General features: G+C 36.5%; 3 protein-coding genes across 4 annotated transcripts; 2 read left to right on the top strand and 1 right to left on the bottom strand.

Moving 5' to 3' along the window:
* Positions 1-4395: 4395 nt before the first annotated feature.
* On the top strand, positions 4396-12463 carry LOC122670489. Of its 2 annotated transcripts, none has more exons than XM_043867384.1 (3): positions 4396-4575; positions 9624-9751; positions 12360-12463. In XM_043867384.1, exons 1-3 carry the CDS (start codon positions 4397-4399, stop codon positions 12446-12448), a joined length of 396 nt encoding a protein of 131 aa, XP_043723319.1. In that variant the 5' UTR covers position 4396; the 3' UTR covers positions 12449-12463. The 2 variants fall into 2 exon arrangements, with proteins under 2 accessions (XP_043723319.1, XP_043723320.1); XM_043867385.1 differs by lacking the exon at positions 12360-12463 and adding an exon at positions 10096-10189.
* On the bottom strand, positions 10585-13099 carry LOC122670488 (probable auxin efflux carrier component 8). The gene is made up of 6 exons (XM_043867383.1): positions 12401-13099; positions 11593-11767; positions 11429-11514; positions 11165-11322; positions 10986-11062; positions 10585-10898 (listed from the first exon to the last, which is right to left on the bottom strand). The coding sequence occupies exons 1-6, from the start codon at positions 12906-12908 to the stop codon at positions 10832-10834; spliced, it is 1071 nt and encodes a 356-aa protein (XP_043723318.1). The 5' UTR covers positions 12909-13099; the 3' UTR covers positions 10585-10831.
* Positions 13100-23073: 9974 nt separating this feature from the next.
* On the top strand, positions 23074-23781 carry LOC122671250. Its single transcript, XM_043868376.1, has 2 exons — positions 23074-23601; positions 23710-23781. Exons 1-2 carry the CDS (start codon positions 23164-23166, stop codon positions 23779-23781), a joined length of 510 nt encoding a protein of 169 aa, XP_043724311.1. The 5' UTR covers positions 23074-23163.
* The last annotated feature ends 939 nt before the right edge of the window (positions 23782-24720 follow it).

Here is a 24720-nt window from a genome sequence, read left to right as displayed (position 1 = left end):
GTAGATTCGTGGGATGAAGAGTGTTTTTTTACCCTAGATACGAAGAAAACTTTCTCCAATTTCAAATAAAAAAAGTGCCACAATTCCAGTAAAATGTAGTTTTTTTATTCTTGCTGGCAATTATTGGATTTGCTTTTTTTCTTCTTTTGTTTTTTTTTTGGGGGGGGGGGGGGAAAGGTATAGAGTATTTCTAATTGCGCCATCCATCCAATGTTATGCCATATGTGGGTGGTACACCTAATTATACCACAAATTATGATGTGCTAATTTTGACTGTTGAATGTATAAACTCTATAATTAGTTGTCTTGTGGCAAAAAACAAGTGTATTCTTCTTTAAGTGACCAACAAGGGACGTGATCTCATGATATGAATGAAATCTATCACTATAGTGGAAAGAGAACATTATGACCTTCCTCAGACCCTGTAGTGGCAGGAGCGTCGTGCACTAGGTACACCGTACATCTCTTTTTCATAGTAGAAAGAGAATACAAATCAATACATGATGATCGTAAGACTCAATCCTCAATCTTATGCTACAATACGACTAAGACTTCACTAGTCGAGACTCGAGACTTGTTCAATCAAATTTCTAGTCAATGAATCACTCAAATTTGGAGAAGTAATCCCTACTTACTAGAACAATGTTCAAGTTCTGGGACCTCAATAACATGCAATATGTCACATGTATAAATGATAATGACAAAATCTCATCATAAAGAATTGTACGTAGAAGAACCATTACATCGTCATATGATTTTTTATTTTTTTAGGAATAAAGAATATATATATATATTTTAGGGAAAAATGACGTACACACTAGTGCAAATCTTTCTCCCTATATTTTATCCAAAAAAGATAATTCCAAGGTCACAAAAGCATCAATTAGCTAGCCTGGATGAACAAAGTTCCTTCACATTAAATCCCATCAAAACCTCCAAACATAAGATGCAACCCTAATCAAATGGTTTTTTTTTTTTAACTAATTAATATGAGTATGTACTATTGTTTAGAAGATTTTGAAGTTGTATTTGAATATTTCTTAACTATCTAGTACATGTTGGGATCATCCATTCAATTAATTGCAATCCAACTTTTATATATGTTGATCACTTTATGATGGTTTCAGTTAAAATCAAATTTATACACCATAAAAATATTTTTCATTCCCATCAAACAATGGGAACAACAATTAGCAAACAATCATAAATTTAAAAATAAAATAGAATTTTCTTTTAAAAATTATATCATAAACAACTAAGTAAAATGTTGAAGTATCCAATCCAAGAACTTAAACTATTAGATGGAGAGAAACAACACATATAAAGGCTTCTAAGATTTCAGAACTTTTTTTATAAACAACTAAATAAATGTTGAAGTATCCAATCCAAAAGCTTAAATTATTAGATGGAGAGATATGAGTTCTATTCCGATGTAGGATTATTCCTAACGATACAGTATGGATCAATTGACTCGCAATAAATTGACAGATACATCATAAACTACTACCCTTATGACCAATCTATTCTCTAATGAAAAGAAGTTAAGAACTGAGCACAGAAGCGGCAGCAGCCCCGGTGGCCGCCGTTGAATTGCCGGAATTTTGTTCTGCTTCTTTGATAAGTTTCAAGATCTCTTCTTTCTTTGCAACCAATTCTTGCATCTTGACATCTATCTTTTCCAGGTTTTGCTTTAGCTTTGTTAGATCCTTCTTATCTTCAGGGTTCTTCTTTTTCTTCTCCTTGTCTTTGCCATCACCACCTTCTTTGTTTTCCTCATCACCATTCTTGTCCTTCTTCTTCTTATCTTTCTTGTCTTTTGTTTTCTCTTCTCCTAACTCCTCTTTGGTCTTTTCATTCTCATGTTTCTTTTTCTTTTCCACCTTGCTTGAAGCTTCATTTTCTGTCTTTGTTTCTCCCATTTGAGTAATAAGAGGGGTTCTCTCCCTGGCTGAATAACTCCTATAAAGAAAATAACAAACCTGGTGTCCTGAATTGACGTTTTTGGTGCTCTATATAGAAAATTGAATTCTTGTGAAGCTGTAATTGAATAGAGAGGTATAAGCCTTTTTATATATCTATCTTTATTCTAACCTAACAATCCACTTGACCTAACTAATGACGATAAAGAGAAGATTTCGATCGAGAAATCTGATGAACCCATGACGCCAATAAGCTTATCGAAAGAGAACAACCGCAACGTGTTTCTTACTCTCTCTTTTTCGCATGTTTTGACTGAAAGATAAAGGGGTGAGGAAATATCACATTTCGGGCTAATCTATATTTTTGTAAGAAGAAAGTTTTCTTACACCGGTGGTTGAAGGGGTCAGCTACCATATAGGGTCATTAAACATCTCATTTTTTTCACCCTAAAAAAATAATTAAACATCTCTTTCCTATAGGACGAAGACTATAACAAGTTGTGCGAGATATCCTCTTCCACCCATCTAAAGGGTCCGCCACTATCTTAGGGTCATTAAACATCTCCCTTGATCATGGCTAAAAGAAAACTTGGTCTTTTTTAATTTTAATTTTATTTTTATTTTATGGGCTATGCACCTTTTTTTTAAGATGAGAAAGGGATCTGCATGTTGTCTATTTATATTGACCTCTTACATGGTTACGAAACAATATCTTTAATAAAGAGAGTGAAGGGATTAGGGAGCCCACATATATAACGAGGATATAAGGGAGAGGAGAAAGGGAAAAAATTTTGTGGTCAGCGTGTATTTCCTTTTCCCTTATGATATTTACGGACTGAAAATGGTAAAGCCTAATGTAAGCTTTTCAATTCAAAAAAATTTCGATAAAGTTTGTTGGGCAATCCATCATGATGAGGTTCTCAAGGTGTTTCATCTTTTGAAGGCATGTCGCAAGTTGGTTTTGATCAATTGACCATTGGATTAGTCGTACATCTTATGAGTTAATCACATGTAAAACTCAACTCATTCAATCAAATATCTTTATCTACATGCCCTTTTGATTCAATAATATTTCCCTTTATCAAAAAATTAAAAAAAAAATTCAAATATCTACCCATTTTGTGTCCCCCCATCCTTATATTGCCATCCATGTATGTCCATGCAATACCTAGTAGTCTTGTAGAGGACCTTGGGCTTTCTATCTATCTTATATGTTTAGATGTTATGAATCTCTTGCATCTTTATCGTCTCCATTTATCTGCCCCACCATTTCTTTCATTTCATCTCATAGAGGTGGTAGAAATGACCACCCTACCCCCTGCCCGAACACACTGCCTGAGTGGGGTCCACTCCCCCCCTATTAGATGAAATGGAAGAAATGGAAGGGCAGATAAATGGAGACGATAATTGCTTACCAAAAAAAATAAAATAAATAAATAGAGACGATAATTTACCATTTGTTTGAATAGAGCAATGAGTCACCATGAAAATTGTTTTTGCGAGGTTAACAAAACCCTTTTACTTAAAACTACATGTGACACTCACATTTATGCAAATTACATTTGTACCACTCACATACAAAGTGCAATAAGTTATAAATATTGGTCAATAAACTCTCATACATACCCATTTAGGTCAAATAAGTCATATCATAATTTTTTAAATGAGTGATGCTAAATCTTTGTTTTATAAATTGGAATCGTATTGAAACCGGCCGAGGCCAATCCTCATTACTGTTTTGGATCAGCTGATCCATATATGAAAACTAAGGTTAGGGCTTATTGGGATCGATTCCGATATGTCGAGGCCTACCTAATTGATCTAGATCAACTAATCTGTATACGAAAACTAGGGTTTATTGGGACAAATTTTGATTGATTCTTCATAGAACCTGATCGATTCCAATGGGTCAAGACCGATCCAATCTGGATCCTGATACTGGGATTTTTAACCTTGTGTCCAACTCGAGGTTCATAATCTAAGTATCGCATTTGGGATCAATCAAAATCAGCGTGGATCGGTAAAAAATTATCAAAATCCAAATTTTATTGGATCGGGCTTGGATCAAAATCCCCAAAATGTCGATCAGAATACTGAAAAAAAAGAAGACTAGTTTTGGATCGAATCGAATTGATCAATCCAACCGAGTTGACCGATCCAGAGAACGATCCAGTATCATCAACACCCAATAGGCTATTTGTTCTTTCATAGGTAAGTGGATGCCTCATGCCTATGGAGAAGGTAACAGGTAATGTGTATGTATGTACTTAATTTACCAAAACACCCTTGTCCATTTCAGAAACCTTTCACTAATTTTCTTTTCTTAAAAAGGCTTTTACGGTAACATGTTATTTTCATTGGAAAAAAAGAAAAGAAAAAAGTAATAAGTAGTAACGTAGGTAAAAGAGAACAAGAAGAAAGCAAATTAGCGAGAGAAGGGAGAGAGACTCGGGAGTTGGGAGCGAGTGGGAATCGAAATGGGTGCCGGAGGAGGAGGAGAGTGGTTAGTAACTGAAAACGAAAGTAAAGTTCAAAAGGTAGAAGAAGTTGAAGTGAGACCACAGTCACCCGCTTTCACCGCTCCCACTGATCTCATCACTCGCATCTTTTCTCAGCTTGACTGCGTCGATCTTCTCCAATGCTCTCTCGTCTGCAAGTACGTCTCGCTTTCTTATTACTCCATAATAGAACAGTTTCCAAGTTTGTATTGAACTCTGATGGTCGATACTATAGTTCTTTTTATGTTAATCCTAATCTTAATTCTCTAGGAAACCATCTTCGACACATCGTTTGGTTGTTTGCTCAAACTGAACAGAATTCTATGTTTTTTTTAATGTTACGCATCTTCTGAGCTTGAGAATGATATGTAAAACTTGGGTTCGAAGAAGATATAAAGTTTGTTTCAATTATAAATCTGAAAGATCTGGAAGCTGTAACAGTAAAGCTCACGTTTTTTCTTCTTCGTCTTCTTTTTTTCCCCCTTCCGACCCCTCTTCTTACCATGGTTGACTTGTATTCTTGCATGATTAGCAACACAAATATCTATTACTTGATTGGTTTCTTGTTCTCTCTCTCTCGTAAAGTGAGGAAAAGGCTGTATGGTTGAAGACAGAGGAAGGGGTAAGCAGAGAATGCGCCTTACTTCTATCCGGCCCAGAAAGACTACCAACGGACCTGGTGGGCGAAAAAAACATAGTCGATTGGTTTAGAAACAAGCTTACATGTATTCGATGAAAGTAAACTGGGTTTGGGTTCTCTTCCCCTATGGGTATTTAGAAACTGAACTACTCTGGTCCAGTTAAATTAGTACTTGGGGGGAGGGGGAACTCACCTGGGTGAGTTGGAAAGGGATTTGAAACTTTGTTGACAGCTTTTGCTTAGTGTATTGAGAACAAGGATGAACAATCATAAAATGAAAAGTACGAGAGTATGAGAAAGGGACTAAAATACTAAGATTTTGCTTCGCATTGGAATTTAAGAGTTTTGGTATAAATTATAAGAAGTTCATCTATTCTAGCGCCTTTCAAAGAAGTGAAGGCATTTACTAGCCTTTATGAGAAATGAAACATTTATCATCTGGGGTATATTTTCTTTGCTTTTGGTAAATGAAGTTCTTATGATTACTTTACCTTGATGATGACATATTCAACTATAATATGATTTTCCTCCCAAGATGCAGTTAGATGCTAATATGGAAGGAGATATTTTCTCAAAATTACAGGGTAGAGATGTTAGGGATTAGGTGAGAAAGTTGTGGAGCTCTGGCCATCAAGTTGGTTCTTTAGAGGAAAATTTTCAGTGCAAGTAAGGAAATCAAGGAATGAGATTCAAGAAAATAGGAGAACCATCTGAATTCTATGGATTCTACGAGTGGGAAGATTCGATGTGTTAGTGAGGTTCTCATAGAAGTTTCAGGGTATGGATCATACAATATTGAGTTAAGACACTTGTGGTTCATTGGATTCCCTTTGCACACACTGGAGATTTACTCCTAATAGATCATATGCTTAATTTTCTGTCTGTAAATAGTGAAATGCCTAATGCAGCCTCATTTAAGGGACAACACTACCTCTGAACTCTCTACACAATAAAAGGATTCTAGAAGATAAGACTATAAGCATACTATTGATATCATCCATTCATGCTTTATCATGTTTTCTCAAATCCTGTCCTTTGAAGTGTCCTGAAAAGTTAAAGATTCTTACCAGAAACATAAACTGACAAGTAATAATGTGGTGATGCAAGATCATCTATTATCAGATTCATAAAGTGTTTCTCCCCCCCCCCCCTCCCCCTAAAATTTACAAATTTTCTGTTTATGTTGTTACTAATTGGATTTTAAATCTGATCAGGCTCAGGATCAAACTAAAAAATGGCATACCTCCAGGAGCTTGGAACAAAACTATTTTATCACATGTTATGGAGTGATTCTTCCTGGATATTTGACTTTCAAAATGTTTTTTTTTTATTACTATAAAACAATTCGATGGGGCCAAAGAGAGTCATTAGCAAGCTCATATTTGCTAAATACTAACTAAATACTCCTCAAATCATTCAAGAGAAGATAGATAATTTTGAACCATGTACCCCAAGTCTACATCTTAATATTATCTTGCAAGTGATTACCATGAAAGCTTCTAAGTTCATCAATTGTCACTCTGGACCCACTTAGGAGCAAGTAAGGGAGGGTAACAAGATAAAACTCTTTGTTTCATTGGATGATTGTGCAGCATCTGGCTGTCACCCATCTAAGGCCAACCTGAGCACCACTTTAGTCTTTTTCTACCTGTGGTGCTTGTCATTGACAAAACTGTAACTTTGTGGGTTTGAGTCTGAGGTTTCTACCTTGTTCTAGCCTTTTGACCAGGTAAATACCTAATACCCATCATATATCTGACTACTTAATGGTCTGATTTTTCAATGGAAGTAGTTATAAGATCTATAGGATAGAGGGTATGGGGCAGCCGTGATTTGCCATATATCTCATGTTCATTGGATTAGAACCTATCGTTGAATTTGGGCCACATGAAGGTTGCCATCCCTGAAGATGAGCTTGATCGGTTTACAGGTAGGTTCTTGGTTTATATAGACTGGGTCCCAACTCCCAAGACATGATAGAAGAAGATTAGTCTCAAGTCATTGGGTTGAAAGGTTAATGGTTGAAAAACGAAGTGGGGAAATATATTTTAAGGTTAAAACATTTCAGCTACTGAATCTATTATGCTTAGTTTCTTCATAACAGTGCAAACTCTTACTTTATGTAGTAGTGAATATGCATCCATAGCTGATGGGTTACTAGAATAACATAATTGGACCTGAACAGTAAACAGCACAGAAAAAATGGTTATGGGGCCACACTGATAATTCACTTTCTAAAATAGGGCATTTGGTAAACCATTCAGAAACATCACTCCAAGTGGCTTGGAGAGGATGTATTTTATTGCCCTGTGGTTTCTTTATGCACTTGTTCTTTGTCAAGTACATAAAGGTCTCCTTGCTTTTGGGTTTTGTTTCTTGCTTTCCTGATAACATCTTTTACCTTTCAAGAAGAAGATTGTAAGAATTGTTTGTGCATCTGTGTTTGCTGTTCTTCCTTTTGTTGATCCCCCTAGGGTTGACTTTTTTACATTCTTCATCTTTTTTCTTTTTAAAATATTTGTTGTGTATATATGTAGTGTGTGTGTGTAGTGAAACAGATGTCCCCCAAAATTGTGTAGTATAAAAAAATTTAAAAAATAAATAAAAAATGTGAACAAATTTTATTCTTCAATATCATTGAGTAATTTCTTGCCAAGGGAGAGGCCAACATTGCTGGAATGGCTGAATGCTTTTGACTACAACTGACCCTCTAATAAGTAACAATTGTGGTGGAATTAAAATATTAGTTATCAAAGCTATTTGATTTCTCTATAATTTTTTTTTTGGAATTTCTGAACAAAAGGTCTGTATTGCACCTTGTCCGGACAATATTAATTTTTAAATTCTTTCTTTTCTTTACCAAAAGAATTTCCTTGAATTTATATTCTACTATCTAGTCATGGGAACAATTGGACTTTGATCCAACTGATTCTAAACTCACCTTGAACCTGACCCAAGCCTTGAAGTGGGCCTGGGAATGGCAAGAGACAGACTGGGTTTGGGTGGTGTAGTAGATAGTGAAAGTAACCTAAAAAGAATGTGAGAAAATAAAATCAAAAGGAGTATAAAATAACCAAGGCCATTGTTCCATGGATAATGAGAACTAGTACAGATTGGAGATGAGAAACTGATAAATTAAGAAGACCAATTGCAGCTGATTTTCTTAAGCTTTTTGCAGAAAAATGTCAGAATTCTTCTAGGGAGCCATCTTGTTTTCTTGGAGACCAGGGGCTGCGAATTCCTTAGCTGATGCGTTGGCTAAAGTAAGGGTGGATAGAGAAGTTGAATTATATAGGGCCATAGCTCTTTCTTTGAAGTGAGGTCATTTTTGTGTTATTGTAGATGGCCTGCCTGTGTTGCAGGTTTTATATGTTGATTTACATGTACAGCTTGTATATCCTTATTATATAGCTTCTTTTTGCTACTTCATATAAAAAGTGAGAATTCTTGAAACCCAGGTCCATTTTCTTTGTGCTGGGCGTGATGGAACAAATATACTAGAGTTTTTTGAGGATAAGTATTATTATTGCCAGAATGGCTGCATCTTTTGTTTCTTGTTGGCATGGATGTTAGTGTTGGAAACAGTTTAAGGTGGCAAATTCTCTACCCTCAACATTGAAATGGGAGGAGATAATGTATAATGTCTTATTTTCTACTTTGTTTTCCTATTTGGAATTTGCCTTGCTATCCTTTTCATTCGCACTAAAACAATCCTACTTTTTTTTTTTTTTTTGTTGTTTTTTGGGGTGGGGGTGGGGAGGGAATAAAGCTTCCATTTGTGAAACCAGATATGTGTTTTGTGAAGGCCCTTGATAAACCCAAATCTGAGCCAAACGCTCTACTGGTGTAACTATATTAAATCAATCTAAAACCCAATTGAGAAGAGGGTCACCCGTGTAACCTGCCCTGTTGCCATTCCTCAATATAACTGTTGCTTAGTGCTTAGTAGAGGTTATCATTATGTCTGATGGAACTATATTAGTTAATTTTGAAATATACGTAGAAGAAAAAAGAAAGGGGGTGGCGAAGGATTCTTCAAAAAACTAATCTTTAGAGACTATTACCTGTTGAAGATAAGCTATTAGAATAAAGTGTACACCAAAATACATTTTAAGATGGAGGTTATTTTCCTTTTATTCAGTGTCAACAGACATATCTAGTGGAGTATTCACTGTATATGAAGTCAATTCTGACTATTTAGTGTATGAATATGCGTTTTCCACTTTAACTGTTGTGGGTATGCTTTGAAATGTGTGATAGGAATTGGGTGATTATGTAGCAAGCATGATTTTCATGCTTGTTTACTATTTTTGTATCCATCCCATAAAATGAAGGAAAAATAAAGAAGTGGTCTACCCAGTATATTCAATGACTTAACCACGTCATTCTTTGGTTTCATAGATTGATGGTTTGTCTGTTCGCTTGAAGTCATAAACTGAATACCTTAAAATGTAAAACTTTGGAGGATTCTCAATTTTGAGTCATCTCCATGCAAATTTCACTTATTAGTTTGTCCACTCACTTCTGTCGATGCATTCATGCCACAATTTGTTGAACATTTTTCAGGCAGTGGTACACAGATTCTGCAGAGCTGAGGGAGGGCTGGAAGAATGAATATTTGGAGTCATGCAACATGTTTGGGCTAGGCCTGAAAAGGGAAACTCACCCACCATCTACCACGTGTTCAATAAGAGGTCTGCATAGTTGGTGCCCTTGAATTTCTAATTTATTTTTGGTCTCAAACAAAAGAAATGGAATATGACTTAGGATTTCAAGGTTGAAAGGTTTCTGTAATTACCATTCGATCTTCGATAGTCAGAAGTTGATACAAATTTCTTTGTTCTTTTTATGATACATTGCTTCTTGCTTGTAAATATTTGGCAAGACTGAAATGTCATTGATTTATTTGTGTGAATATAAAATGTTATGTCCATAAAAATATATATCTTTTTTTTCATTTCATTCATATGCACTTTTTATTGTCTTTTGGACATCCCCTTTGTGTTGACACTGTGACATTCGTGGTTTATCCTCTCAAGTAGGCAGTTTAGTTTTTCTCAGGACCAGGATGGCATGCAACACTAATTTGTAAAGCTCTGTGTTTCCTCATGAATCACAAAATTTTGACTGTTGCTGCTGAGACTTTAAGAGTATCAATTTATGTCTATTAATGTTGTCACTAACCTTTGAACCCTATTTGAGAGCCAAGGTGTAGTAGCTTGCAAGATTGGTAGGTACTAGGTAGGTGGTAATATCTTAAATGCCCGACTGCACTATGGTGTCCTTAAAAATGGGTCATTGAGGTGAGAAGTTATGCATGGTGGAACTCCATGTGCCAAAGTAATAATATGAACCTTAATATAGCACAATATTGTTCATGTTATGAACAATTTTGATCCCACAAGGGTTCTGACCATGGTTAGCAATAGGAATATAGCTCCCAAGCAGGAGCAGGATTTTAAATTGACTTGCACCCTGGGATTATGATCCTACTGCCTAGATGTTGATGCAAGTAAAATCAACAATCAGTATATCTTAGTTCTTTTACTCGTGACTTTGTGCCAAGTGCAGAGAAAGGTTTTATTTTATTATTCACAGAGAAATTATGATGACAATTGTAATGATACTTCTTTGCCTTTATTTATCTTATCCTTTTTTTTTTCTTGTAAAAATACAAAGAAGGTTGTATAAAATAAATATGGCCCCCATATTTCATGTTGAGCCTTTATTATGCTTTTCCTGGTTTTGGAATCTTTTGCCATTGCTTGGGAGAACTACAATGCTAGCAGCGAATAGTAGGCCAGTGCTATTGGAATTGCAATAAGCAAGCCAAAGATTACCCTGCAACCAGAACAAATGCAAATATCATGACCTGTGGTAGCCTGATGCTAAGAAGTAGATGTTCTTATGCATAAGGACATTGATTACCCGGTGCTCAGGATGCTTGGATGCACATTGTACTCTTTTGCAAACACAAATGGAACGATCCCTTGAGGAAGAGCTGCCTGCAATTGCATCAGACTTATTTAGCCTCCCATCCTGAAACTAGACAGATACATAAATAGATAAAATTAGACCTTAACACCTGTTTAATAGTGTTTATGCACCTGCAAGACTGCCACCTTGAACAATGTACTCCTCAGTCCAACAGCAAGGGAGGAGATTGCCATTAGAGCAGGTCCAACCAAAAATTTTGTTCCCATGGCTAAGGCTGCCATCCAAGTCCCACAAGCTATTATTCTAGTTTGTGATGCCATGAAAAGACCTATCAAGTGCCACAAATTGAAGGGTTAGAAGGTAGGATCTGTGACTTAAAAAGATTTCGTCCCATAATATAGGTGGCTAGGTGGCTAATAATGCCCAACTCGCACCTATGCTGAACATGGCCATGCCAAGTCCTCCATCTGACAATATTGATATTGATTTATTAACGATCACTGGCAGATCTGGTCTCCATCTGTAACAAGTGACTCTATACTTAGTGGGTTCCAATATACATGTCTAGGTGCTCAAAGTGTTCTTCCTTGAAATTTACCTAAAGTCGATGAATGCCCAAATGAGACCAACCAAACTTGCATAAGTATTTGGATTGCTTATGAGCTTTCTCCCTACTGTCGTGAGAATCTGTTTGGTTTTGAGTTTTCTTGTGGTTGTGGCTCTTGTTTCCTCCCCCTCTTTCAGTTGTGCTCCCTGTGGGGCCACTGATTGCCCTTAAAGCATAAAAAAAAACCAATAATTTAGCTCAAATTTAATTACTCTAAAGCAAACAAGAAATCCAATTGGTGTAGTTTTCATAATATCATAATTCTCATATATTGAAGTTTATAACTAAATGCAAGCAAATGTTATAAGCTCATCTGTTCATGAATATGCTAACAGTTTAGCCCCAAGAAGTTGAACATTCTAATATAGTAATGTGATGATAATGTCTTAGAGCAAATATATGGTTGTTGGATTAAGCTAAAAATACAATTCAAATTTGAGCAGACTTGTTGGATTAAGATGTAACATACAATTCAAATTTTGAACACCCTTGTAACTCTTAAGATCCAACAAATATATTGATACATGTGGTAATATACTCACGTGAATTTGGGTTGGGACCCACCATATGCAGGGTCCCACCACGGAGATTTCTTATTACAAAATTCATCCAAGTCAGATTACCATCATACTGTCAAATAATGATAGAGAGAGCTCCAGCTAGGAAATGCTCAGAAGATAGTTTGGAGGTGGGGCTGGAAGGCTGGGGCTTTTTGGTTCTTCAAAATGTAGCTATCTAATTGACTATTTAATATTCAGAACAGATATGCTTCAGTGAAATGTCAACCATGAGCACCTACCAGTGGCTTCTAGTGAGGGAGTCACAGAGACTGCTCCAGCAGCCCTGAACTCATAGAGAAACAGCAGTAAATTATACCAAATTAAGCTTTGTAAGACAACTATCTGTGAGAGAAGTGCAGTTGCTTCATGACCATACATAGCTTTCAGTAGTGGAATTCCCAGGATCAAAGTGTTTGGAAGTGTTGACAAAGAGAGACCAGTTATAACCCAATCTAAGTTTCCTCTAGAGCTAAGTTTGGTGAAGAGTGCTAAAAGAAGAAGAGCAAGTAGTTTTTGGAGGGAGTCTGAGAGCATGAGTTTCAGGTTCATCTGGTAAGGATTTGTGGTTGAGATCACATGGAAAGACAAAAGTGGGATGGAAAATTTTGCCACAAACTTGTTAATGCCTGAACACTGTTCCAAGGTGAAGAGTTTCCACCATTTTACAGACATGTAGGCTAAGATCATGGCAACATACAAGGGGATTGTTGCTTCCAAGACATGGTAAACATCAGCCAGGGAAATCATATCCACCTGCTGTTAAGGAGGAGAGCTAATACAGGCTGGGGATTTTCTGTGTTGTTTCTTATATATGAATTGTTGGTTTTCTAAACTCTTATACGTTCCCTAGATGGGATTGTTGGCTTGTTGAAGGAAAAGACATGACTGTCAGAGAATCTTTCTTAACAAAGTAAATGCCTTCAGAACAGTTCTCTAGTACCTAGTACCTATAATGACCTTGGTTGTTGTGACCTTTTTTTAAGGTATCTCAAGGGAAAAATGCCCCCCCACGCCAGAGAGTTCAGATCTGCTACCCACATGGGGACGGGTGGGGATAGATCTGAACCCTCCATGGGGGTGTGGGACCCGCCTCTAGAGTGTGGGACCCACGCCCCATGGAGGGGTCAGATTTGTCCCCACCCGTCCCCATGTGGATAGCTGATCTGGATTCCACCCCACATCCCCCCCCCCCCCCCAGGGAAAAAAAAATTTCTAGGGAGGTGTTGAAATTAGTAGAGTTGATGCTGTATCTTATTTTATTTATTTTTGGTAGAAGTTGATGCTATATCTGGTTTGCCATCCATACTGACCTCATATGTGAAGCAATGTTCTCTTCATGCTTGGTTGAAAAATATGCCTAAGCATTTATGGGTTCATTATCTGCATGACATGCTTTTTTATTTTGACAGTCACATTTACTGCTGCACAAAATCATGTGAAGCGGCGGAGGGTATGCTAAGTACCCTCTCTCAATCTCTCTCTTCTGACATAAAATGACCTCTCTACCCTTTATTTATGAAACCATTCGTCGAACCATTTGCTCACAGAAACCCTCTCCCTACTAATGTAATGAAAGTTAAAGTTATATTTTTCCACCTTAGGTCAAGTAGCTCTTTTCAATTTTGTTCTTTGGTGTCCTTTTATTTTGATACCCATCTACTTCTTTTCTATTTTGAGGAAATTAAAATTCTTAAAAAAAAAAAAAAAAAAAAAAGAGAGACAGAGATCTAGGATTCTATATGACCGGCCTATCAATGTTTGGACTTTACCAGTAGACTCCAGAATAGAATTTGGGATTATATAAGTCTTTTGTTGCTAATTTTTAAGAAGGGCAAGTAATAGGGGTACTTAAGTCTTTTAGTCTGAGAAAAATTTACATTTGGGGGTATATGGAGGTCTGGCAGACTTTAGCCATCAGGCCCCACCACCTCCTGTATGAAGGTCAATTGTCGAAATTGTCCTTAACCCTTTACTCGACTAAAAGGCTAGTAAGTGAAAACTTGTTCTCCTTCAATTTTCTTTTATCAGAGTAAGGAAGAAAGGAAGAACCGAATAAAGATGTGAATTGCAGGGGAAGTAAATGAAATCAAGAGTTAGTAACAGTGGGCAAAGAATGGAATTTTTGCTAGAATTGGTCAAAAGTGGAAGGATAAGTGTGGTGTGGAATTTGCTTTTACAATCTGACATTTTTGCCAAATCAAAGCAGGACCGTTACTCTTTCCTCACGTTCACTTTTTTGTCTTGGATGAGAAGAGATCTCAGCCATCTATATCTCCTGTGATCTGCTTTGGATCATCCATAACTAACTAATGGAATTAGAATGTTTGTTGGGTGAATCTTTGAGAAATTTCGAAAGCAAGGGAGTTGGTAAAGCTTCACCTTTAGCATTAAACTATTCTGGTCTCCTCAAACAAACCCCCCATTTCTCTCTTCATAAAAAAAATTTTACTGGTCTAAGTAGGTTGTGAGCATCTTCAAGAGTCCAAACAGCAAGACTTGGGCCCAAAATGATATGAGCATATAGGCTCACCTTATTGTCTTAGATGCAAGGTTATAAAATGCAGTATCGGGATCCGAATTGGGTCCGGTCGATTATCGGTTGGATCGGTCTGGTTCAACCGATACCCCCCAAAAATGAGTGTCTCTCTCTCCAATCAATGTCGTTGCAAGAATGCAACTTAACTCCTGCATCGCCATTGTAACCTGCGATTTTCCTCATTCTTCTTGCTTTCCACCATGTAGAGGTCCTGAATTAGGATCATCCACAACAGCACAATTCACAATGTGAGGTTGAAAGGGCCTAGCAATCTCGGAATATCCAATGAAAATAATATATTTTTGAGATTCAAATAAAAACTTCCAAGAGTTCTGGACAAATCTCTTACCAAAAGGGTGAGAGATCATAGCATGCTGATAAAAAGCAACTGGTGGTCGAGAGGGCTCTTCACATACTTGGAGTACGAAAGCAAGATGTGCATTGCAGCTTATTTGTAGGCCAAAAGCTAACTGAAATCTCCTAACCCTAAGGAAACCCCGTATGCGATTTCTCAATCTTCCGCTGCCCCCGGCAGGTCCTGGGTTCCCCCTTGTTGAGCCATCATAGCAACATCTAGCTGGGGACTACTGGACGTTTATTTCTGGTCTTCAAGACTTGCTTTCATCAACAATGTTGGTCTTTTTGCGCTACATTAGGACGCAACTATCTGTTACTTGCATGCTTCCTCCTCTATTTGATTTGCTTCCTTTGGAATTCGAGCTTAGCCATTTTCACTCTATGGCAACAAAGGATGCGCCTATTGAAGGACGTTCAAAACAGCGTGATAGATCGACACGGTTATTTAATTGGGATTCGTCAATTCTCGTCAATCAGTATAATAGCATTTTTCTTGCATCATCCTAGGGTTCACAAATCCCTAACTAGTTTATGAATCGACAAATTGTTGGAAATAATGATATTTGTACTAATTAACCCTTTTATGTGGTACATTACATCACAATGATAGATGAGAAGAGTACTGTCCAATCTCCACAGCCTTTTGCAAGGCAAGCCGAGAGAGGGCTCAAACAAAAGAATGAAATAAAAAACTAGGTATATTGGTATTACATTTTGTAGTGTAAGGCTGTGTTTGGTATGCATTCTAGGTCGATTTTGCATTCTCAAATGATAAAAATAATTGTTTTTATTATTTGAGAAAGCGAAATTGACCTAGAATACATTCCAAGAATGCTTATCAAACGCAGTCTAAATTTGATCTTCTAAACCAATGGAGACCAAATTGTGGCTCCCGGCTTGGGCTTGAAAAGCATCTCAGATGAGGCCAGTCTTGAGCTTTTGACATGACATTGTAGACTTGTAGTGTCGGATTGGGCTTTTTTTTTAAGCCACCCAAACCCAAGTCTTATGACTCTTATTCTTCAAAGATGAAAATGGTGGCCCAAAGCCCAACATTGTTCTGTAGGCCCATTATATTGGGTAACAACACAACTCCCTGATCAATGGGTTGCCTCAGAAAAGAGGAACAGTCCAAAGGGTATCCAAAACCTGTCTTCACCCTCTGCTACCTGCTCCCAAAAGAAAAAAAAACATAGTTAAAGGCTTAAAGCCTTAAAGGTTCTTGATGGCTTTAGTAGGATAAGAAGGCCCATTTAAGCCACATTTAAGGCCCATCTACATCGTGTCTTCTTCCCATCTAGTAATTGGGGTTTACCCACTTGATATTATGTTTTGTGCTTTGCTCCATTTAAGTGGATAAATAAATACATAGATGACCATATGGGTTTTTTTTGAATGGTCTCAAAAAATAACCATGGTTCTAGGTATTGGTATTGTCGTATCGGTCAATACATATCGATATCACCAGAGCTTGATACCGATACAATTGCGATATGGTTCAGGTGTATCAGCCAAAAAATAAATCATGAACCCAATCAAAATGGTACATATCAACCCGATACCCGACGATCACCCTAAGATGGAACTCCATGAAGTGTTGATTTTGGAAGGGATACCCTTATTAGGGTTTCTGATTACAATTTGTAGGAGTATATATATTTTTTCCACTTTGGATTGGTATTTTGCCTCATCCCATACAATGACATGAACTCAAAGCGACATATAAATTACACCATATGTTCACACAAAGGGATTTGAGATTTCATGGTAGGACTATGGTTTAAGGTATCGAAAATCGGATTGGGATCGGTCAATACCGATTTGATACCAATCCGGATCAGATGGAATTGCCCTTTTTTTTTTTTTTTAATAAAAATTATTTTTTTATTACTTTTTATCTTTGAGTGATACCATTGGATCGATATGTGGCCTCAGCCGATACCAATCCAATCTGAGCAAATTGATCGATCTGATCCCGAGATTATGACCCAAGGTAGGACCGCACTTCAAACTTCTTTCTGGTGTGCTTGACTTGTCAGTTAAATCTGTCATGTGCATGGCAAAGGTCAACCAGTCCAGCCCCTCCGAGACTACTTTAACCTAGATCCAAGCATGGCGAATTTTGGAGCAGACTAAAATGGATCTAAAGTGAGTTGGGCCAATCTCCAGTCCTAAACCGGATTCGGCTCCTCTCTTGCGAGCCCAAAGCCCAGGGAGTGCCTAGTGAGACAGCCAATGGTGTTGTGCTTCTGGACACGCCAGGCCCCACATAGATTCACATCCCCGCACGTCTAGCAGCCCAACGTTGTTGAATCCCTCACTGGGCACTCCTTCGGGGCTGGCCTCGCAGGAGAGGAGCTCCGATTCTCCTAAACCTCATTCACACATTCCCTTGCCTTGAGGACCCAAATCACCCCAAAAGAAAATAAAGCAAAAACACAAGGCAGTGTTTGGTTAAACATGGAAAATTACACATAGTTATGGTAAAGTACTAAAATTATTTGATCTTGTTTCACTCACTAACTCTTAAGAATTTAGGGTAGAATACGAAAAAGTTGCATCAATGAGAATGTAGTACCAATCCAAGATCGAATCCGGGTGAAAAGCAGGAACTAATAAAGATTGAAGATTAGAGAATAAAGATGAAACATTCTCTAATCTTCAATCGTTTGAGAATATTGGTATTCATCCTTTCTTCTGATGATCTTGGAAGAAAGGGAACCCAAAATAATAATGAAGATCAAAGTAGGAACTAATAAAGATTGAAGATTAGAGAATGTAGTACCAATCCAAGATCGAATTCAGGTGTGAGAATCCTGCAGAAACGGATTTGAGTGGATTCAAGATGGTTCCAATACCAATATTCTTGCCATTGCTTGCATTCCATGCATTTATGTTCCATCTCCATTTTTTGCAGCCAAGAAACCAGTAAGTAGTAATAAGAAACTCAAAAGCAACAGGAGAATGAATGCTCTTCTTTTTGTTTTCTGTTCAGTGTGATCTAGACAGTGTAGTGAGAAAGAGAAATAGAGAAAAGTAAAGTGAAGTTAATCTGAGAGAGAGTATTGGTTTTCACTTTTCAGGTTTTTGGAGGATAACTCATTGTGAATCTGTCAGGTAGTCTAAGAGTAGAAGAAAAAGAGTATTGGATAGGATTTCCTGTAGAGACAGAAGATACAGAGAGACAATTTTTGAGATTATGGAAAGGAAACTAGAGAGGCAAACATGTCGTTGCATTTTTTGAATGAATAGGATATGTATAAATCTTTAACATTGATTAGATTAGAGAGATAAATTTTCACGAAATCTCATTAATGAAAGTTATAAATATCTCAATGTGGTATAGAAATAGAAGCCTCAACTCATTGTAGATTCCGAGAACGAGAAAGGAGGAGAGATATAATGAGTGATATGACGTTTGATATGATGGATGTCTCTAACACCATAAATGAACCAGATTCTCTCTTTTCTATAGCTAGATCGGATCAGTATCGGGATCGATCTCGGCCAATACCGATCCAATCCGGCCAAAATTGGCTGATCCGTTACCTCAAACCATGATATTCATACCTGCTCAGAAACACTTTAAAGATTGAAGATTAGAGAATATTGGTATTCATCCTTTCTTTAAAGTGTTTTTGAGCAGATATGAATATCATGCTTTGAGGTATCGGATTGGATCGACCGATTTTGGCCGGATTGGATCGGTATCGGCCGAGACCTATCCCGATACTGATCCAATCCAGCTATAGAAAGAGAGAGAATCTGGTTCATTTATGGTATGAGAGACATCTGTCATATCAAACGTCATATCACTCATTATATCTCTTCCTTTCTCTTTCTCAGAATCTGCGATGAGTTGAGGCTTTTATTTCTATACCACATTGAGATATTTATAACTTTCTTTAATGAGATTTCGTGAAAATTTATCTCTCTAATCTAATCAATGTTAAAGATTTATATATATCCTATTCATTCAAAAAATGCAAAGACATGTCTGCCTCTCTAGTTTTCCTTCCATAATCCCAAAAATAGTCTCTCTGTATCTTCTGTCTCTGCAAGCAATCCTAACCAATACTCTTTTTCTTCTACTCTTAGATTACCTGACAAATTCACAATGAGTTGTCCTCCAAAAACCTGAAAAGTGAAAACCAATACTCTCTCTCAGATTAACTTCACTTTACTTTTCTCTATTTCTCTTTCTCACTACACTGTCTAGATCACACAGAACAGAAGATAAAACAAGGAGCATTCATTCTCCTGTTGCTTTTGAGTTTCTTATTACTACTTACTAGTTTCTTGGCTGAAAAAAATGGAGATGGAACATAAATGCATGGAATGCAAGCAATGGCAAGAATATTGGTATTGGAACCACCTTGAATCCACTCAAATCCGTTTCTACAGGATTCTCACACCCGGGTTCGATCTTGGATTGGTACTACATTCTCTAATCTTCAATATTTATTAGTTCCCTTTCATCTTCAATATTATTTTGGGCTCCCTTTCTTCTAAAACCTGAAAAAGTGAAAGCCAATACTTTCTCTCAGATTAATTTCACTTTATCTGTCCCTATTTCTCTTTCTCACTACACTGTCTAGATCACACAGAACAGAAGACAAAACGAAGAGCATTCACTCTGCTGTTGCTTTTGAGTTTCTTATTACTACTTACTGGTTTTATGGCTGCAAAAAATGGAGATAAAACATAAATGCATGAAATGCAAGCAATGGCAGAAATATTTGTATTGGAACCACCTTGAATCCACTCAAATTTGTTTCTGCAGGATTCTCACACCCGGATTCGATCTTAGATTGGTACTACATTCTCTAATCTTCAATCTTTATTAGTTTCTGCTTGCATCTTCATTATTATTTTGGGTTCCCTTTCTTCCGAAACCTGAAAAGTGAAAACCAATTCTCTCTCTCAGATTAACTTCACGTTGCTTTTCCCTATTTCTCTTTCTCACTACACTGTCTAGATCACATAGAATAGAGGACAAAACGAAGGGCATTCATTCTCCTGTTGCTTCTGAGTTCTTATTACTACTTATTGGTTTCTTGGCTGCAAAAAATGGAGATGGAACATAAATGCATGGAATACAAGCAATGACAAGAATATTGGTATTGGAACCACCTTGAATCCACTCAAATCCGTTTCTGCAGGATTCTCACATCCGGATTCGCTATTGGATTGGTACTACATTCTCTAATCTTCAATCTTTATTAGTTCCCTTTCATCTTCATTATTATTTTGGGTTCCTTTTCTTCCAAAACCTGAAAAGTGAAAAACCAATACTCTCTCTCAGATTAACTTCACTTTACTTTTCTCTATTTCTCTTTTTCACTACACTGTCTAGGTCACATAGACAGAGGACAAAACGAAGAGCATTCATTCTCCTGTAGCTTTTGAGTTTCTTATTACTACTTACTGGTTTCTTGGATGCAAAAAATGGCGATGGAACATAAATGCATGGAATACAAGCAATGACAAGAATATTGGTATTGGAACCACCTTGAATCCACTCAAATCCGTTTCTGCAGGATTCTCACATCCGGATTCGCTATTGGATTGGTACTACATTCTCTAATCTTCAATCTTTATTAGTTCCCTTTCATCTTCATTATTATTTTGGGTTCCTTTTCTTCCAAAACCTGAAAAGTGAAAAACCAATACTCTCTCTCAGATTAACTTCACTTTACTTTTCTCTATTTCTCTTTTTCACTACACTGTCTAGGTCACATAGACAGAGGACAAAACGAAGAGCATTCATTCTCCTGTAGCTTTTGAGTTTCTTATTACTACTTACTGGTTTCTTGGATGCAAAAAATGGCGATGGAACATAAATGCATGGAATGCATGCAATGATAAGAATATTGGTATTGGAACCACCTTGAATCCACTCAAATCCGTTTCTGCAAGATTCTCACACCCGGATTCAATCTTGGATTGGTACTACATTCTCTAATCTTCAATCTTTATTAGTTCCTGCTTTCATCTTCATTATTATTTTGGGTTCCCTTTCTTCCAAAACCTGAAAAGTGAAAACCAATACTCTCTCTCAGGTTAACTTCACTTTACTTTTCCCTATTTTTTTTTCTTACTACACTGTCTAAATCACACAGAATAGAGGACAAAACAAAGAGCATTCATTCTCCTGCATGTTGCTTTTGAGTTCTTATTACTACTTATTGTTTTCTTGGTTGCAAAAAATGGAGATGAAACATAAATGCATGGAATGCAAGCAATGACAGGAATATTGGTATTGGAACCACCTTGAATCCACTCAAATCTGTTTCTGCAGGATTCTCATACCCGGATTCGATCTTGGATTGGTACTACATTCTCTAATCTTCAATCTTTATTAACTCCCTTTCATCTTCATTATTATTTATGGTTCCCTTTCTTCCAAAACCTGAAAAGTGAAAACCAATACTCTCTCTTAGATTAACTTCACTTTACTTTTCTCTATTTCTCTTTTTCACTACACTGGCTAGATCGCTCAAAAGAGAAAACAAAACAAAGAGCATTCATTCTCCTGTTGCCTTTGAGTTTCTTATTGCTAATTACTGGTTTCTTAACTTCAAAAAATGGAGATGGAACATAAATACATGGAATGACAAGAATATTGGTATTGGAACCACCTTGAATCCACTCAAATCTATTTCTGCAGGATTCTCACACCCAGATTCGATCTTGGATTGGTACTACATTCTCTAATCTGCAATCTTTATTTGTTCCATTTCATCTTCATTATTATTTTGGGTTCCTTTTCTTCCAAAACATGAAAACTGAAAACCAATACTCTCTTTCAGATTAACTTCACTTTAGTTTTCTCTATTTCTTTTTCTCATTACACTGTGTAGATCACATAGAACAGAAGACAAAACGACGAGCATTCATTCTCCTGTTGCTTTTGAGTTTCTTATTACTACTTACTGGTTTTTTGGATGCAAAAAATGGCGATGGAACATAAATGCGTAGAATGCATGCAATGATAAGAATATTGGTATTGTTGGAACCACCTTGAATCCACTCAAATCCGTTTCTACAGGATTCTCACACTCTGATTCGATCTTGGATTGGTACTACATTCTCTAAGCTTCAATCTTTGTTTGTTCTACTTTCATCTTCATTATTATTTTGGGTTCCTTCCCATTCATCTTCAGTCTTTCTTAAGAGTTTAATAACCATTGGTCTTTAGATTGATTTTGGTTATTTTTTTTGAATTTATTATTTTTGTTTTTCTGTTTTGTTGTTTTTCAAATTGGTCCCAATCATACGGCAAATAAACACTAAAAAAAAAAAACATTTTAAACGCGTTTTTTGTTGTTTTTTTTTTGGAGTGAAAAACATCCTTTTGAAAATAATTTAAAACTATATAAACTTATAATTAGTACATCAAATATTAATAATAATTAATAAGATGGGAGTTGGTCTCACAATTTATGCCATTTTTTTTAGGGTAAAGTACACGTATCTCCCTAGAATGCACCCAATATTCCTCGTACCCCCCTAAGTGGTTCAATATTCCGCGTACCACCCCTCAATATTCCACGTATCACCTTTGTTTTACATCCCAAATGCCAGATAGGTCTAATCCGTTAAGTACCACCGTTAGATGCCAGAATTTTGACCATTTTACCCTTTGCTTCATTTTCTTAAATCTGAAAAGAATTAATTACCCTCACTTATTTGTTGCCCTAAACTAATTGAAAATGACCATTTTATCTTTTGTTTTATTTTTATAAATGAAAAGACCTAATTGCCCTCATTTAATGTATTATCCTAACCTAATTTGAAAAGATTATTTTACCCCTAAATATTTATTCCTAAAAACCCCAAAATGCCCTCATCTTCTCCAAATCATCATCTTCTTCTTTTGCATACCCACCACCACCACCACCGCCACCCATCATTAACACCATCACCAAACACCACCACAATCTACTTTTGAGTTTATCCTTTTTTCAGTGTCTCTCTTCCCCACTCTCTCTTTCTAAAGTCTGTCCGTTCGGTATAATGATCTTCCTTTTAAAACCCTACTAAGGCAGATTCACAGTCTCCTAGGATTTGGGCAGATTTCAAATCTCCTAATGGAACAGACAATGGATGTCAAGTAAATCTCTTCCTTCATTTGTTGGAACTTGGAAGGATAAACCTTCTTCTGTTATTCCTAACAAAGCGAATAGATCATATATAGCCATCCTTTGTTTTATGGGAAAATCACTCCCTTCTGCAGCGAGGTTACAAGAATTTGCGAAGCTTACATCAGATAAGCTTAAAAATCCTAAAAAGGCAAAACCCATATCGAAAAATATTAACTTTTCACCGGAAACAGCTAAATCTGTCGAATCAAAGCAATTGAAATTGAAAATGGAGAATAGTGAGGGACAGATTCGTGTGCCGCTGAAGGAAGTGGTCTCTGATTGCGTGAAGAGATGGTTTCAAGACGCGTTCAAGGAAGCCAAGGCAGGGGATACTGGTATGCAGGTCTTGGTTGGTCAGATGTATTACAGTGGCTATGGAGTTGCTAGAGATGTCCAGAAGGTAACTTTTTCTTCTTTGGGATTTTGTTGGGGCTTTCCTCTTTACATCTAATTTTCTGATTTTGATTATTTTTCTTTCTGAAACTTTTTTTTTCTGGATGGATTATAGGGAAGAACTTGGATTTCAAGAGCTTCAAGAAGTCGATCTTCAGTTTGGAAGGTCAGCGATAAAAGAAGATGATTTGGGGAAGATGAGGGCATTTTGGGGTTTTTATGAATAAATATTTAGGGGTAAAATAATCTTTTCAAATTAGGTTTGGATAATATATAAATGAGGGCAATTAGGTCTTTTCATTTATAAAAATAAAACAAAGGGTAAAATGGTCATTTTCAATTAGTTTAGGACAATAAATAAATGAGGGTAATTAAGTCTTTTTAGATTTAAGAAAATGGAGTAAAGGGTAAAATGGTCAAAATTTTGACATCTAACGATGATATTTAACGGATTGGACCTATCTGGCATTTGGGATGTAAAATAGGAGTTGTACATAGAATATTGAGGGATGGTACACAGAATATTAAATCGCTTAAGGGATACGAGGAATATTGGGTGCATTCTAAGGGGTACGTGTACTTTACCATTTTTTTTATTCAATATTATTTTCAAAACTAAACATTTAAGACCCTACCATCCATTTCATTTTCGAAATGTTGGATCTTTTTTTTTTTACCACATCATTGGATTTTATGCTTTTTAAACCTGCCATACCAAACAGTGTTTTTTTTTTTTTTTTTTTCTCTGGTGGCTTTTTTGGCCTTTCCCACTTTATTTCTGACTATGGTCTAGATATCACTTCTTCACTTTATTTGCAATCAAATACCTACATATAATGATGAAAGTTGCTTTTTTGTTTTTGTTTTTTGGTTGTCTTTTCTAATTTCCTTATTTTTATTCACTTCAATTCATTTTAGAATTCTAAAATTTCACTTTCACTTCAAATAAAAGTAGCCTGAGGTTTGTTTGTCGGATCCTCAAATCTTTATTTAAGGAATTGTCTGAATAATTATTGACCGTGCACTGACAGAAGATTAGATTGTTGGACATTTTGAATTTCATATTCCACCTTTACTTTATGACCCACCATGAATTAGATTTGTCACACATTTTCAGTCGTCCAAA

This window comes from Telopea speciosissima, chromosome 8 (genome assembly GCF_018873765.1).
Source record: "Telopea speciosissima isolate NSW1024214 ecotype Mountain lineage chromosome 8, Tspe_v1, whole genome shotgun sequence".
Lineage (NCBI taxonomy): Eukaryota > Viridiplantae > Streptophyta > Magnoliopsida > Proteales > Proteaceae > Telopea > Telopea speciosissima.
This window is presented reverse-complemented; position numbering and strand designations above follow the sequence as displayed.

Bases quoted from the DNA above. Each gene is read 5' to 3' on its own strand.
- LOC122670489 (XM_043867384.1), top strand. From the start codon at position 4,397: ATGGGTGCCGGAGGAGGAGGAGAGTGGTTAGTAACTGAAAACGAAAGT. The intron at 4,576-9,623 runs GTACGTCTCGCT...AACATTTTTCAG, and splicing joins CAATGCTCTCTCGTCTGCAA to GCAGTGGTACACAGATTCTG. The intron at 9,752-12,359 runs GTCTGCATAGTT...TTTAATATTCAG, and splicing joins TACCACGTGTTCAATAAGAG to AACAGATATGCTTCAGTGAA.
- LOC122670488 (XM_043867383.1), bottom strand. From the start codon at position 12,908: ATGATTTCCCTGGCTGATGTTTACCATGTCTTGGAAGCAACAATCCCC. The intron at 11,768-12,400 runs GTAGGTGCTCAT...TTATGCTTTAAG, and splicing joins TCCCTCACTAGAAGCCACTG to GGCAATCAGTGGCCCCACAG. The intron at 11,323-11,428 runs GTGCGAGTTGGG...GGCACTTGATAG, and splicing joins CATGGCCATGTTCAGCATAG to GTCTTTTCATGGCATCACAA.
- LOC122671250 (XM_043868376.1), top strand. From the start codon at position 23,164: ATGTCAAGTAAATCTCTTCCTTCATTTGTTGGAACTTGGAAGGATAAA. The intron at 23,602-23,709 runs GTAACTTTTTCT...GATGGATTATAG, and splicing joins TTGCTAGAGATGTCCAGAAG to GGAAGAACTTGGATTTCAAG.